Below are 17,346 nucleotides of genomic sequence, written 5' to 3'. Positions count from 1 at the left end.
CCTCAAAATGAACAATTCATCCACGGCGAGCCTGCTGTGGCACTGTGCAACCCGAAATCCAAGGGCTCCTTTTCTAAGGACAGCGGAGTTGGGGCAGTTTTTGGCAGTGTCACATTTTAATGATATACCATCGTGACATCCCTGACCCACAGCTGACACTAATACTACAGTCTTATTACCTTACCCTTGCCAGGGCATCGTGGGAGGTCCAAAGCCAAAATTAGCTAATGAAGCACACTGTATGCTGCAAACAAGTGTGCAATAAATAATGCAAAAGGTTTGCACAGGTTTCCCTCATGCAAAGCATTAGAAAAGGAAGATACCAATGGAGCCAAGCAAAATGAAAAAAACCAAAACCATACCGCTCTATGCAACAGAACTCAAGAATATGCACCCAGACTGCACCGAGATCCTAATCTTCCTGAGTCCCTGTTCTGCAAATCAGGGATCTTTTATATATATGCTATCTAGGCAAACCTTCCAACTGCCTCCAGCATTTTCAAGCGGTTTGAGCAGGTTCTGCAAGTGATACAAGAGAAAGGCAATACTGGCTTTTTCCTGTTCACCCCTGGGTCATCCCAAAGGTGATGGTAAATTCCTGTTTGGAGAAATTCCTGCTTAGCCCCCTGCTGGGGGAAAGGCAGTCTCTACTATCCCACCTACCAGCCCTACAGGACAGAAAACCCACAGAGAGGAAGGAAAGTTGAGAAAGAACACGTCTGGAAAGGCATTTACACACCACTGCAACATTTCAAAACATTTTCAGTGAAAAGCCACATAGGGAAAAATGGCAACGAGATATTTTCCAACACATAAACTGCTTTGTTCAGGAGTGTCTGTAACTTCCAGGCTGCTGCCAGAGAGAGGCAGAAGAGCAGACAGCTGCTTGTGGACAGGGATGCCTCATGCCTGTGCATAGGCAGGCAGCAGAGGAGCAGAGGCTGCTTTGGGCAGTGGCTGCCCATGAGGCCAGGCACGTGCTGCCCTCAGCCAGCAAGGGCTGGCCCTGGCCAGTGGTGTGGCCTTGGCCAAAAGCCTGCGTGCGGCAGCAGGATGGGGCTCAGCACTCCTGGCTGGGCTGGGACCCCCGTTCCTCGCCCTGGGGAAGGACAGAGGTGACACTGACCAGCAGCAGTGGTCCCATGCTCACTGGGGGTCCTGGTAAAGAGGCCACGGCCACGGACTGCTGGGCAGCAGGGCTCGGGGCATGAACAGCACACGAAGTGCTCTGGTTCTGTACTCCTTCCAGGCTCAGCAGTTTGTTTTAAGCCCCCCACTAGGCCAGGGATTGCAGTGTGTGCCACACTGCTCTGAAGGGACATGTTAAAGCTCTGTTTCTCAGGCAAACATGAAGCTCGCTGGCACCTCTTAGTAGAAATACCTGTTTACTCTGCCAACACACTGATGCCCACACAGAAACATTGTTTTCTTACTCAAGAGAAAGCAGTTTTCTTCCTGATTTTATAATTAGGGTAGCTGTAAATTTCTGGGTATTTTTTGGGACTCCTCTGTATTGTACCACTCATCAGATGAACCAGCTCTGTAATACCACCAGAACCCACATGGCTACAAACACCAGCAGTGACTATACACAAGTGCTCTGTTGCTGTAGAGATGATCTGCCTGCTGTGCCCAGCTGCCATGGAGATTAAAGCACGCCAGCTCTGTGTGGAGGGACTCACAAGGAGAGGCTGACAGACTTGGGCTTGTTCAGGCTGCAGAAGAGTTGTCTACATGAGGACTCTGCTGCTCGCTTTACCTGTTTGGTAGTTACAGAGAGGAAAAAGCCAGACTTTGCTCAGCAGTGCATGCCAAAAGATCCAGGTGATGGACACAAACCACTGCAAGGAAAATTCTGGCTGGATAATAGGGACAGAAAGCTTCACGGTGAGGGTAGTAGAACATAGCAATGTGTGGCCCAGAAGAGCTACAAGCCACCAATGCTGGAGCTGCTCAAAGCTCAGCTGGACAAGCTGTTGAAATCAGCCCTGCTCTGAACAGAGGGATGAGTAAGGGACGTCCAGAGGGCACTTCCAACTGGAATTATTCTGTTATTCTGTAACTGAAGATGCATTTGAATACACTTCACTAGAGCTCACACAGTCTAAAAATAAGCTAATCTACCTAACACATTTAGAAAATAAGTGTGGTTCCTACTCTGCAATTCTGGTGACTTCAGAGTGGTTCCCTGAGATCAGTTATTTGGCTTTAAAGAATAAGTGTCATAAAGTGATCTGTAACCTGCACTGTCTAGAAAACTCTGGCAAGCAGTAACCACTTTCAGGTGACAGAATAAAACCCTCTACATTTCTGAGTGTGCCATTTGAAACATCCTTCATTCACTGCTTATGAACACCGAGATTGAAAGAGGCCAGGAAAGGCTAATACATACCTATCAAGTACATAGCCAAGAGCCTTATGCCGTATTCCTGAGTAAACCGATGGGCTTGTTTCCCAAGCAATTAAATTGGAAGCATCATGGAAAAGATGAATGTTTACCAAGTCAAAGGCACTATGACAAAAAAAGGAAAAAAATAAAATGATTCAGGATAAAAGAAAAAAAAACATTTGTTGCATCAGCAAAGCATTCAACACAGCACTTACTGTATTCACTCTTATGTTACCTTAATATTTACTCACAAGAACTGTGCAGATTAAGCTATCATAATCAGAAAATTGTCAGACTGCCATCAAGCTTACAGCTCATCCACAGGTAAGACTCCATCAAGTCTTTCGCACCAAGGATGTATAACATGAAAATGAAAAGCTATTTGCCAGTTACAATTCCAGAAATCAGGGAGTACCCTTCCACTAAAATATTTTTAAAACAAAATTAAATGTGTAAACAAACAACTTTCAGTTTCAAAACTGTAGCTAAGCGTCAAGTAGAACTGTGGCTCTGCAATAAACAACATGAAAAGCTACTGAGAGGAGAATGTTACTGTCATTAAGGACTAAATCATATCACTGTGACTCCTTATCCGTCCCTGTGCAGAGAATGCTGAGACAGCAGCAGTCAATACACACACCACATCCAGCTGGGAAGAGGACACCTGCTGCTTCTCTCACTCCATGCCTGTGAGGCCACAGAACCACAGGCTTGTTTAGGCCAGAACAGCCCCCTGAGCCTGCCAGCAAGTGCATGGACAGGCTCTGGCTGAGACAGACACCAAGCAGAAACCCCAAGCTATGCCCAGGGAGGTTTCCCAGACCATGGCAGAGCTGGGAATGGACCTGGACACAGCAATAATGGCAGTGAGAACAGCGAGAGCACGGTCAGACACACAGATCGCACAGCACAAGGGCTCTGCCAGAGATCCTGGTGAAAATCTCTGGCTCCAGGGAGCAGCACATCCTGTCCAGTGAACCCACACTGATGGAGAGCAGTCCTACTAACCTTCTTATAAAGAGAGAATGACCACAGAACTACAAAACATGACAGCTTGAGATATCCAGTCCTGTCTGTCTGAAGGACAAACAAAAAGAATCCCTGTAGGACAGGGAGGGTCCCAAGTCACCACTTCACCCGATGTGTAAAGCTATCTATAACCCACCCTCAAGTGTCTAAAACATGCTTGCTCTTAAAATTTACTGATGATGGACCTTCCACCTGCAACTTTCTTGTCCTTAAACTCAGATTTCCATCGTATTACCTATTTTCCTGCAAATTAAACTGATTTCTTCCCCTTCTGCAGGGCTGACAGCAACCAGTTTTCCTGCTGTGGTCAGCCCAAGTTTCTCACCCCATAGCCAAACCTTTCCACCATTCCTGACTCTGCTGTCCTCTTTCCAGCATACCTAGAGCACAGCACTGAAAGCCAGACAGAACACTCTATCACAGGCCTTGGCATCACTCAAATAATTACCGTGCCTTCTCCCTTGGTGTCCTTCACAGCACCTACCTATTAACACATCTCAGTAAGATAATAATGATCCATATTCAATTCCCTCTCCCCTGATCCTTTACTACAGCAGGGGTAATGAGTCAGTTATTCCCAAAAATAGTATTGGTGCTTTTAAATTCTCCTTTCCAAGTGCAATGCTCTGCATTTCCCCGACTGTCATCTTCCAATATTACTTCCTTGAGAATATCAAAATTATTCTAGTTGCTGATTCTGACCACTGATACACTTGCAAACATCCCCAAGCTTGGTGCCCTGCCTAAATGCTTTAAGCACATTCTCTACTCCGTTCTCACTAGCAAATATGAACTATATATGTAAACTATATTTAAGACTGTAATGCATTCAGTGCACTATCTTGCACCTGCTAAAACACGGAGAACTATTTGAATGGAAACAAACACCTTCACCTTATAGTCAAGATACTAAAAAAACCCCCACAAAATGAAAATGCATGAATTATATAATTCTCTTTTATTTTTGCATAATGTGAAAATTCATGAGTGCCCCAGGATTCTTTAGTTCTTTGTCCACACTAAAGGTAAGTTAATGAAGAATAATGGATTTGAAAAATCTGGATTCACAGAGAAACTCAACTGGGGCAGACTACTGATCACAGAGGAAGAAAAAGGACAGTTCTCTGAAGTCTGTTAAGGTCACTTTTCTGGGTTTTTGGAAGTCCCCTGTTTTTGGCATGAGATACATTCTGTAACTATGTGTTCCTAGGTAGGGAAAATGAATAGTTCCCTTCAAGGTCTCACACAGAAGTACTTACAAGTGCCTGGGCTCTATTTTTATTGATCTATTAGACTGTAGAAATGCATTGATCAAAAGTCATGATTTATGGAATTGGTTTTCATGACTATGGGCAGACCTTTGTTCGTATGCACAGAGACTGGGTGCAAGCACTCATCACACCCTGAAAAGTCACATTATGCACTCAGACGTCCTTAGGTGTATCTTGTAACAACCTGCATTTCTCATAGTATTTCACTTTCATTCTTCAGAAACTGTACATAGTAACTCGCCCCTTCAATTTCCCATTAGAAACATCTGAGACCTTGATAGATCATATGGATCATAATTGCAAATTACACCAGACAGAACTACCACCATGGCTCAGCTCATTACAGACTAGGAGAAGCTGTGAGGTTCCTCATCCTCACTGCCCAACACACCCAAACATCTCCTACAGCCAAGGACTGTCTTTTTTTAATACCCCAAAAGAAAACATTACATTTAAATCTGTCTCTGAAGAACCTTTTTTTCTTGGAAAGGCCTAAAAATAAATGAATGTTGTTTTTTCAGCAGAGAAGAAATCCCAGAGGACAGAAGAGACAGAACCTAGGGAAGTCATGATGCAAGAGCAAAGTCCAGATTAGCACCTGATGTTAACACCCACTTCTGCAATTATCTAGCGCTGGAATCACACCCGATGCATATGGATCTGGAAAAATTAACATGAACCTACAGTATCACACAACTGCCTGCCCGATTTCTGGGTCAGAAGCCCATAAAAGTAATAAACCTGGTACCTTTTCTGTTTTCTCAAGCTGTCTAATTAAATAAACATGCTTATGCCAACAAAGCCAGAACACTGTTCAGTACTCAGAAGTCAACCTATGTGAACATCCATGAGATTTCAAAATCAAGCTTTCAATTGTAAGATGTGAAACAACCACATGAGGAAGGGAAAAGTGCTGAATGTTCATGTACATGTACATGACTACAATATAAGTAAGCAGTAAAGACCAAAGCTGTGGGTACATGGTAAAAAAGCAAGGGCAGATTTCCAGGTAGGCTTAGAGAAATCTGAAGAAGATTTCTTCAGATTTCCATAAAACACGCTCTTTTTGCAGAAGCCCCAGAGGTGAGGGCTGCACAGAGCCAGGCTGTGGTGCCTGACCCAGGTGAGATGCTGCCAAGCCCCAGGAGTGGTGCAGCAGCAGGGGGACAGTGTGAGCTCCACGCTGTGCCTGACCCCTGTGCCCTGCCCACGGGCACCCAGAGCGCCCTCTGACTGCACGGGGTCACACCAACACCACCGTGCAGCAGCAGGGCGACAGTGTGAGCTCCACGCTGTGCCTGACCACGGGCACCGAGCTGTCCCTGACCCAGAGCCCCCTCTGACTGCACGGGGTCACGCCAACACCACAACTGCTCGTGCACCATCACAATTCACTGAGCACCCCATGTTCAACAGACAATAAAGCAGGTGTGGAACCTACCTGCTCTATGAGCAGACCAATCTACACATAAAAATACCTGCTTGAAATTGTTGTTAACAAACATACATAAAACAAACGTAATCAGAAACAACTTTAAGATGCAACTTACCAATCAGTAATACACCACCTTGTTCGAATGAAACCTTTTCTGGACCACTTGCACTGAAAAATAAATTAATAAGACCCAATCATCTTAGGTAAAGAATACTGTGAAAGTGAAATGTGCTGATGCAAAGAACAAAATGAAGCAGAGCTCATCCATACATTATAACCAAGAAGCACTGAACACAAACTGAGGTACCTTTAAAACAGATATTGCGTCTTTTATAAATCCTGGAATTAATTATATTTTTGATCCTGCAGCAGTTACAAAATTACATGTAAAATTAATAAAAGCCCTGGCAGTTGTTTACAAATGAAAGATAACCAGATAGGAAAGCTTTCCAGCTATATTTATGCTTAGCTTAAAGCAGCAAATTCTTATTACCTATGCAATGTTTTCTAATGTTTTCTTTGTAATTTTACCTGAACTGTAAAATGTCATCCGAGATTTACATCAAATTAAAATGAATGAGATCTGCCAGAAAACTATTTCTCTTGCTGAGCCAAGCCACCCAATATTTCTACAAAAGGTAAGAATTTGAATGGTGGTAAAAGATTCCATTCATCACAGCCACACCATTGGTTAGAAAGCCACAATTCAGCTCGGGCCATACATGTCATTCACATACAAGAAGGGGTTGTTCAGCGCCACTTCCAAGCCACTGCCACAATCCACAACCTCCCATAAAAATACATGATTCTGCATCCTATTTAGTCCTTGTTAACAATGCATGTGTGTCTGGGCTAATCTGCTCTGGGAATGAATATTGCACCATACAAGCCGAAATAATGATGCCAATGATTTTGTAGCTAAAGAATGTGAGTCCTTATTGTGAATAAATTGCCAGTCCCAGCAGAGCATCCCCAGTCAGAGGTACCACTCCCCCAAACCTCTCTTGAGGCACTGGCCAGGTGTATTTATTCTCTCTAAAAACAGACAGTTCTCAATCCCAAACTCTGCTGAGATAGTGAAGGGCCTCCACAGACCAAACCAGGCTGACTTAAAATGAATTACAGAATCACAGACTGGTTTGTGTTGCAAGGGACCTTCACCTTGTTCCAGCTTCCCTGCTGTGGTCAGGGACATTTTCCAGTAGACAATGTTGCTCCAACCCTGTCCAACCTAGTCTGCATCTTCTGATCGTCCCTCAGGGAAAAGGGACCCATTTCCCTCCCCTTCTCCTCAGGTATAAGCACAGTGACTGCAGCCAAGACCAACCAGAAACAACACCATAATAATTATATTTTAAATAACAATCTACTTTATTGCAAATTTTTTTTAACAGTGAAAAATTAGCCTCTTCTGCAGGTCCAGCAAGCACTCAGGGGATGGCTGGCTGGAAAGCAAACACTTTACCCCTTCCTAACAGGATCCACAGCTGGAGCACAAATCCCACAATCCAGTAATGTTGTTATATCGCAAGGGTTCTATTGTCATTATATTGCAAAGGTTCCATATTGCTAGAGTTTTGTACCTCCTTGATGTTTCTCATAGGCAGCTCCTCTAAGCACTGACTTCCTTCTCCTTGCAGTAGCTAACTGACTCCAGTTCCCCTCAACCAACCAATCCACTTTTTCATAACACTCTTCTTATTGATTATAGCTGTGGCCTGTTAAAGTCAGGCCTCTTCCCAATCTCTAATAATTGGCTCAGCTGCAATTTCTTAAGGGGTAAGATTACTTTCTATACTACCTTTATTTTCTTGTATTGTATCCCCCTACACAGTTAGGCCTCTTCTGTGATGCTCATGGGGGCACAGTTACAAGTAGAGATGTCAACACTTATTCAGAAGGAAATCAATGAAAAAAATTGAATGCTAAAAGCATTCAAAATTGGCTCAAATTTAATCTTGATTAAAAAAGGGAGCTTTGTCATTTCCTTCTTAAAAACAACTACACAGAACTTAAAATCAAGTAGTCCAAGCCTGTGATGTGGTCCAAGATAATGTTTTCAATCAGGCTGCCATTTCTCATTTGCTATTTTCCTCTCTGGCAAAATAGCAAAAGTACTTCAAAAGATGCAACACCAAAACAGGCCCAACCAGATCATCTTGCTTAGAGTCATACTCAGCTGGGTTTTGAGCATCTCCAGGAACAGCCATTCCACACCCTGACTGGGCCCATCTCCTGCTGTTTAACCTCATGGTGAAAGCTTTTTCCAGATTAAATCAGATTTTCCCTTGCTGGATCTGCTGCCCCTCATCCTGCTCCTGCAGAGCCCCAGGGCAGCTGTCCTCTGAGCCTGTCCCCTCCCCTCTGCTGTGTCCTGCCACAGCTCTGGGCCAGCCCCACACCTGGAGCTCTGACACCTCACTAGCAGAAGTCCACACCAAAAAAATACAGTTTTTAAAATCACAATTTGAAAACTAATAGTTACATTCTGCCAGCTTTTCCTTTGTGAATAGAGTCCCTGAAGAGATTGTGCTGACCTTTTAAAACCCCCCAGAACCACCACCTACATAAATAACCCCTGCTACATCAGGGGAAAGGACCTCCAGGCAGCATTAACATGAAGAGAGAGGTTAGAGAGGGCTAATGTCAAAAAGCACTGTGAGCAATAAGTAATGCACACAAACCATGATTGATAATGACCAGCACAGAGCCTTAATTCATCTTTTCTCCATCATTTTACTGAGGGGGACCATATCAAATTAAATAGTGACCCAGAAAGGGTTTATTCAACCATACAAAGCAGGGCATGAAGGAAAGACATATTAAAGTGGTGATGACTGCAGTGTAATTGCATCTCCTTAAAGGAACACCACAGCTCAGAGGGAAACCTGAAACAGGAATCAGCCAAATACTGGCAGCAAGAGCACCAAGGTACTGAGCAACACCCAGCACGGACACGGCTTCCTTGCCCTGGTGAGAACTCCTCCTTCTCAGAGCCTTACACAGGAGCCCAGGTGCCCCTGCTCATGACACGCTCAGGGTTTCACTACACAGGAAACAGAGCTGTATTATGGCAACTTGCCATGAAAACCATGTAGAATGGAGCTCCTAACTCAAGATACTGCCTTTCTTCCCTTAGATCAGTTGCTTCAGCAACTATTGAAGTCAGCAGGTCCATAATACTCCAGACTGAGTCACTGCCAAAAAGCAGCAAGTGGTGGACAGAGCCAGGAGAGTTTGGGTCTTTTACTGGCCCAGAGAGTAAAGGGAGGAGCTTAAGCTCACAGTGGAAAAGGTCACACAGCTGAGGCTGAATAAAGCAGGAACACCTGTGCTCTGTACTGTAAAATAACACTTGTTTCACTGTGCAACTGGCATATACCCCAACCTGCAAACTACCTTTAGCTACTCAGAACTTGAACACACTTAACTCCTTTAACTTCAGTAAATAATTCACTTATCAATAACTTGTCTATTTAACATTAGGAATGAAGAAGTTAGCAGGCTTCAGGCCTCCTAATGCAGCCCAGGAGCTGGAGCTCAACAGCTCTGATATGAAGAGTCATCCTCAGCCTTGGGTACACACTGCAGCTGAACAACATGCCTCATGTACTTTTGGATCATGCATGTGCTTTAGTATTTCTAAATGAAGTATTTGGAATGCAGAAAGTTTTGGAAACAGAATGTAAAAAAGAGTTATAGCTTGGGAAGGAGGAAAGAGAAATTTGCTTTTTATTGCAGATTCCAAAGCAACAATCTTTATTTTTACTTTAACAAATAGTCACTAGCTGCTATACCATCTGTAAGCCCACATAAAACCAGGTGGAGATGACATAGGTCATCTTATGCTCTCAGAGAGTGATCTACATTTTAAAATAGGAAAAAAAAATCCTACTTCATGTCCCAGAAAGGGGATACCACATCTTTCACCTTATATTATTAAGTCTCTTCTCAGATCCTCTGTTAATAGGATTCCTTTAGCCAGCAGATGGATTGTGAATACAGGCAGTTTCATCTACTAAAAGACAACATAAATCATAATTGAGAAAGGAGAGACCACAGTAAGGTTATCACCATACAGCCTCCTCCATGAAAGGTTTGCATTAAAGCATTAGTGAAATTAATTCATCTTTCATAAGAGCTTTGAGCAGTATCTGTGATCTATGATAACAACCAATTTCTCACTATGAGAAAAAAAAATTACTCAGGCCTGATAGACTACACAAATCTGCTTTTTTTAAAATGGCCTAACATTATCTAGAGTGTTGCTCCCAGAGGCATCATTTGAGGTTTATGCCTTGCCAAGAGGACCCATAAATCAAAGCAGAAAGTTTTGTTAGTTTTATATGCAGTGGGCTGTAATTATTTTGAATTGCATTATGCCTCAATCGCTGTAATTACTTTTAGATCATCCTTAAACAGCTGCAATAAAAGAAATCAGTCTTAAACCATTTCTCATACAAAAAATTGCAGATGTGATATGAAAGGTCTGGCTAAAACACACAAGAACATGTCAATGCAATGTTTGGGTAAATATGCTGCTCATGCTTTCTGCTGGGTAAACCCAAATTTCCAAAATACACATTATTTTGTGGCCTTTTAATTGCTATTACTAACATTTGTCCAGAGAGAAAACATGATAGCAAATTAATTTTAGCTTTACATATAGAAACATGCATCTGAGAACCAAAACTATCTCCCTGTTGATTTTTGCTCTTGCTGTGTCTGTGTGTTTCAGACACTTCTTGGTCCCCAGTTCCAAAGAAAAACAGCATGGTCTAAGAATCATTGCAATTACTTCCTAACTTTTCAAGTCACATGGAAATATACTGGGTTGGCACATGCCAGGGTGCAGGCCAGGCGAGCACACAGGGTCCAGAGCTGCAGTGGATGCTGCTGCTCCTCACGTCACTGCAGACCTGCAGAGCCCGTGTCCCTTTCCTCTCCTTCTGTGCAAAGCTCTGCAGCAGCATGGCCCCAGCCTGTTCCATGGGTCTGGCTGCAACAGCATTCCCAGGAATGGTGCTGGGGGCAGGAACAGAACTGAACTTTCAAGGTGCTTCAGAGATTAGTTCATTACTTAATTGCATATATTTGCAGATTTTCTCTTTTCCTGTCTGTTCCTCCTCCAGGTAAACACTACCCCTGACAACCAAAACACAGAGGTTTCTGCTCAGAACAGTTGTTCAAGGCACTGGAACCAGTGGGAGCAGTATGAGGGTGTCACAGCCTCCAAAGGCTGCTCCTCAGGCTCCAGTCCCCACAGTCCCCGTGGTCCTGTCCCAAAAGCAGCACAGGAGGGTTTATTGAGGAGGAGCTGCAGCTGCTGATGAAGTGAGAACACCTGATCCCTGAGCACCATTCCTGCTCCTCCAAACCGTGTGGGAGAGCCCTAAGACTCAACCGCTGCTCCAAGAGACTCTGAAGCATTGTTGATGCAAGCAGGGTAATAAACAATGCTGCACAAGTTACAGCTTTGCCAGCATCACAATGAAGCAATAGCAGGGAAGTAAATAAAGGAGGAAATAGTTCTCCCGGGTGTCAATGAGCAAGGCACAGCTTGTCCTGGGGCTGTGAGGCAGGCTGGCAGCACTCAGCTGCTGTGCAGCGCTCTCAGCCCTGGCACAGCACTGCCAGGCACGGCCACAGCTCTCTGCCAGAGGGGAACACAAACACCTGAGGAATGGCTCCAGCTCCCTCAGAGTGATCTAACGCTTAGCTTCAAACTATTTGACATGTTTATTCACAGGAAGTGAACGCTTTGCAAAATTATGTCAGAGGCACTTTTCTTTCCAGTACTGAGATATAAAAATAAATAATTTAGTATCAAAGTCAAGAGAATGAACAACCTTCATCCTACCAATCCCATAACTATTTATGCAATGCTCTGCCAAGCACACAAGCACTGTGTAAATATCTCTAAGTGTGTATATTTACAAATTCTAAATTAATTTTAGGAGTTTATTTAGTTCTTCATTTTATTGAAGTAGTGACATGCCTGTTTGATCCACAAATGTTACAGCAGTTCAACAAATTTATTCACTTGGTTTGAGGAGAATATTAACCATTAAACACCCATGTTCTAGATGTTCTTAAGAAATTAAAATTGAGAAAATTAAAGAAAATATCAAAGAAGTGAGAGTCTGCACTTTCAGGCGCAGTGCAAGAAACCCCTCAGTTCTGCTTGTGTTTCTGGTTTTGACAAGACCAGCAATCTCAAATGTGCAGCACTCCCCAGTTCTTTTGAGAACAAGTGCAAAGGGAGTGTGAGGGCAGCCTTGGAGGACAGTGTCAGTGTGTGCTTGGGTCGGCTGTCCCTGCGCTGGCTGGGCTGGCAGAATCCAGCAGCACAGAGCTCCTGAGACAGCCCTGCCATGGCACACTGCCACACTGCCTGGGCTTTACTGCACAAATCAGTCTTTGCATCACTGTCCTCACCCTTCACAAGGATTTCTTACTGGATTTTGGGACATCATGCCATGACTTAAAACATGTATTACAGGTGTCAAGAAACAGACAAAATTCCAAGATTCCATTCCGCCCTTATCACTGAGAGGAGCTGCTCAAGAGTAGTCAGAGGAAATCAGAATCAAACCTGGTATTTGGGAATGCTTCACAGTTCTGTACATACCTCAGGGAAATAATCCTGTGGAAACTTCTCTTTTTCCAGCATGGGTGTGCTTTCTAAAGTGTCAGAGTAGATTTCTTTCCCAGTAACCTTTTTATACTTCTTAGCTAGGAAGAGAGATAAACCAAAATTAACACACATAACTTCAACATTACGAGCATCTTCTCACACTTATTGGCAAAGCAGCAGCATTGGAAAAACAGCTGGTAAATCAACAGGATCTTACAAAAAATGTGAAGCACTGAACTGTTCTGGGGGAAAATAAACCCCCCTGTTTATATCAGACACCTTGAAGTTGCACAGTTATGATATTGCCATTTCTACTACCCAGAGCCCTATGAAGTGTTGGAGCTCTAATTGTGAGCCTGATCTCTGTACACCCTTGCACTCAAACCCATCTCAGCTGCTCTGAGACCCTGCAGCCCCCAGGCTCCATCTGATCAACCCTTTCTGGCCATCAGCACATGAGGCATGGATTTTTACAGCTGGAATGGGTGTTGGACTAGTACAAGAGACTCAGTGGTGATGCACATCACTTTCCAAAGTCTCTAATGAACAATTTCATCACAGACAGAAACAACACAGACTCCTACGGATCTACTCAGCTCATGAATGAGAGGTTCTCCTTCTTGATCCACTTTACACTTGTTTTCTCACCTGATGAGAACAATGTACTGGCATATCTAAGATGAGAACCTGACTTGGTTTAACTCCTCTGACACAGGAGCTCGGGCAGCTAATGTTCACCTGCCATTATCCTGGACCTACTCAACTGGAGTCAGTTTCAGCTGGGAATGTGTAAGAGAAAAACTCCAAATATTATCAAGATTCCTAAACTGTTCAGTCCTACTGGATACCTGAGGAAGCATTTACTGTAATGCAGCCCAATGTCTTCAGGGAAAAAAAAAGTATCATTCTGTATGTGCCAACCCCTCTGAGGCCTGGCTCCCATGGGACAACTGAACAAATATCCTGATAAACTGATCTGGCATCATTCTAAGTAGACTGTGGATGGATGTGACTCTTTCAGCAAGTTTAACAGTGTCAGCAAAGAGATCCTGATGCCTTTTGTGTTACAGAAAAGACCTGGCAGAAGCGCAAGGACTGAAGGCATCTGCTTCACTGACAGGCAGCTGCTGGCACAGGGAGGCACCTCTCCATCCCCCACGTGAGCCAGAGGCTCATTGTGACAGGACTGCAGAGCAGAGCACGCAGGGGCAACACAGCCTGGCTGCAACCAACACCAGCTCCACTCCGCTGCTGACCTCACACCTGAGAACAAGATTTGTTCTGTAAATACAAGTGGTCAACTGGAACCGGCCTAAACCCCCTCTCTGAGAGGACATCCTTTCAGAACAGTCAGCTTGGCACTAGTTTGAATTGTAAGCAAATTTTTGGGCTTCTGACCACTGTGAAAACAGCTCAAAAGACCTACACTATAGCATATAATATGTGAGGTTGCAAGAGAAAACTATTCCTTTTTCAAAATGAAGATATGTCTTCCTGAGATCTGAAAAACAGCGACAATCTTTTTTTTCCAGTCTGTATTCAGCCACATCCAACTGTGCAGTGAATTTTGAAAAGCAACAGTGATGGTCCAGGAATACTGAATTGTGTATAAACATCTATTTTTTGCACGTTTTTGAGTAGAACCAGAATTTCATAATGATTTTTGTGCACAGAATGTTTGTATCCATCTGGATTTTTCTTCTGATTTAAGAGCTTAATACACTGTGAAAACGTCAATAGTCATGAGAGAATAGGCAAGTTTTACATTTCCCCTGAAAGATGGGAGCCTTTGGGGTCATATTTTACAAACCCTATGCTGGGAGACGGATTCTGCTCTGACAAGAACAGCGTGTGACTTACAACACTCATTCACACACTTCCTTGATTTTTATTAAGAGTTTTTTCCTTCTAAATGATGTTTGGGCCAAACCCATCTTTATGAGCATGGTTCACATTGGCAAGTTGGCTCTGCTATGGTTTTGCCATGCAAAACAAAGCAGCAAGCATTTAAAGCATTTCTTTTCTGAAACAAGCATCTGTTTATTGTTTTTCTAAGAATTATTTTCCTCTAAAGTTTTTTCTTCCATTTTCTCACTTTTTAAAAATTCTTACACTCTCTTTAAAAGCTGAACAGTAGCAAATAAGCAAATAAGCTGCCAACAAGGGACTAATAAATCCAGAAAGCTCCCCTTTTCCTAAAGCCGCTGTCATTTCCCGGTCAGGAGCAGGACACCTCCCGTCTGTGACCACTGGGAGGGACTTACAGGTGGAGCTTGGGGCGGAACTGCTGCTGCTCCTCTGGTGCTGATGGGATGGAGCTGAGGGCTCAGGTGCGCTGAGACAGCTCCCAAACCATCGGCACACAAAGCCATTTGCATGGCAGAATGAACAAACAGCCTCACAGAGGACAGCAAAGTGTCCCACCCAGGGCCTGGGCAGCCCCCAGCCTCCCCACCATGTGCACACTTCATTCCTGAGCGCCTGCAGAACTGCTCTCCTCAGGGACAGAGCCCAGGTACGAGCTCTCAGGAGTGCCAACTCTGCTGTGGAGAGCTCCCATATGGTTTGTCAGAAATAAAATCACTCTGTCTGTGACATTACAGCAAAAATGTTCCTTCAGGACTGAAACCAGTGGTAACAGGAGGACTTACGTAGGCTAAGTCTTGAATTGTACATACACAGACCTACTGTTCAAATATTTCAGGGCAGGAAGATCCTATACCCTCAATTATGTGAGCAGAGAGAATCTGCTGAGAACAAAAGTAATTAATCCATATAATGATGACAATTAGTTCAGTCCATAGTCACCACCATTTCAACAGTGTCTCACATTAATGGGATGCTAGACATGGTATTAATGTGAGTCAGCTCAGTAAGCTAAATGGAGCTCAGGATATTTTTGTATTAAATAGATACAGTTGTCAACTGAAATAAGATAAACTCTATATGATCTTTTCTATATTCACCTCAGGAAGCATTCGATAATTTTCTGCGATATTTCTAATATTTAATGTATATAGCCCAGCTATACTTTCAAACTTGTGAGACACAGCAAGACCTGCAACCTGAAGGGTCATTGTGGGTTAAACAGTGCCACCCTCCTACCGACCTGCTCTGCTCCCAAGTAATTTAAGCCATAAATCTACCTCAGATGCTTTGCAAAATGGCCATCACTGTTGGACAGTTAAGGTCTTGGTTCTGTATCTGATCTACATGGGAGAACCTTGTGGCCATTCAGAGTTCTGAAATCCTCAGGGATCACTATGGACCTAAAGGTGCATGGGAATGATTAATGCTCTGGCTTGCAGCCTGTGGCTGGTCCATTGACTACTTCTAAAAGGTCTATAAAAGGTAAGAAAAGCAACACCTGTCACCAAGGGGCCTGCCTGAATTTTACAGGAGCCTGCATAACACGAAAACATTGCCAGGTACCACCATCATAAAAGAGGATGGAAAAGCTGCCTTGATGTATAAAGCCAACTAACCATTAGAAACATTTAATACCTTTGCTTACCTTTAAAATCAAACTGGTAGATGTTTTTCAAAGATTCATGAAGAAAGTAAAAACTTCCTAGAGCCTGTAAAAAAAATCCAATAAAACATGGAATTATAATAATATGTACTTTGGCTAACAAAACCGAAAAGAGCATCAGGCTTTACAACCACAAAAAAACCCTAAACTCAAGAAATTAAATACTAATAAATAACCTGATGCTTACATTTTCTAAGATCTATAAAAATTTTAATTTCTTTTGCTGCTTCTGTGAGATTTCATCAGTCATTATAAAGATGACCTCTAGCAGCTGACTGACTGTGATAAGGGCACTGCCAGGTGTACACTGAAGCACCAAACAGATGGGTGTGATAGGTGACATAGACAGGTGCCTTTCTGAGCCCCCAAAACAGACCCTCAATTCTGTTATAAAAACCTGACCATTTCTTCTTCACTTTCAAAGCAAAACCAAAGCTTCTAGAGCATGTGGTACAGGGAACAAGGGCAATTTTGAAGTTTTCTAACTTGCACCTAAAGCCTCTGCAAAAGAGGCTCCACGGCCTCTCAACACAGCCTGATGTGGTTTTTCCCTACCCTGAAACTTCAATCATTCCTCAAGAGGGACAGCCCCCCTTTGCCTTCCTGCACCAGGCCCCTCTCCACGTGCCCCTTCTCCCCTGCCCCCCCAGGGCTGCCCACCCATGGGGCTCACAGTCCCTCCCCGGTGTCACGGGAGCTTTGCCACGGTGACACACACAGGGACCGCGAGCTCGCTGCGTCTTCTCCACAGACATGTCATCTACTGCTTTTCCCCAGTTAATGAGAGGAAAATTACATATCAGAAGAGAGCAAATGAAAATCAAGTAAGAAAACCACAGCAAATAGATTTTATGCTGGAATATTTTAAAAAAAACCAAAACAACAAACAAAAAAAAAAATTAAAAGGACAACTTGATGAGCCTTGAGATACATCTGATGCACCAAAAGAAACTGAAAAAACCCCAGCCTCTTACTGGATAAACTTACTAAGAAGAATAAAAGAAGCAACACATTAACCAAAAAGGAAGATTTAGTTTCATTGCATCTTTTCCT

General features: G+C 43.4%; 1 protein-coding gene across 2 annotated transcripts in view; it reads right to left on the bottom strand.

Moving 5' to 3' along the window:
• The window catches only part of INPP5A (inositol polyphosphate-5-phosphatase A), a 184,530-nt gene that overhangs the window by 71,225 nt on the left and 95,959 nt on the right, over window positions 1-17,346 (bottom strand). For both annotated transcript variants that reach the window (XM_030951774.1, XM_030951773.1), the window contains exons 5-8: window positions 16,276-16,339; window positions 12,756-12,859; window positions 6,240-6,292; window positions 2,393-2,512 (exon numbers count right to left, since the gene is read on the bottom strand). In XM_030951774.1, the coding sequence (XP_030807634.1) occupies window positions 2,393-2,512; window positions 6,240-6,292; window positions 12,756-12,859; window positions 16,276-16,339 (341 nt within the window). The remainder of the gene's footprint in view (window positions 1-2,392; window positions 2,513-6,239; window positions 6,293-12,755; window positions 12,860-16,275; window positions 16,340-17,346) is intronic.

This window comes from Camarhynchus parvulus, chromosome 6 (genome assembly GCF_901933205.1).
Source record: "Camarhynchus parvulus chromosome 6, STF_HiC, whole genome shotgun sequence".
NCBI lineage: Eukaryota > Metazoa > Chordata > Aves > Passeriformes > Thraupidae > Camarhynchus > Camarhynchus parvulus.
The sequence above is the reverse complement of the archived record's forward strand: the minus strand, read 5'-3'. Positions and strand labels throughout refer to the sequence as shown.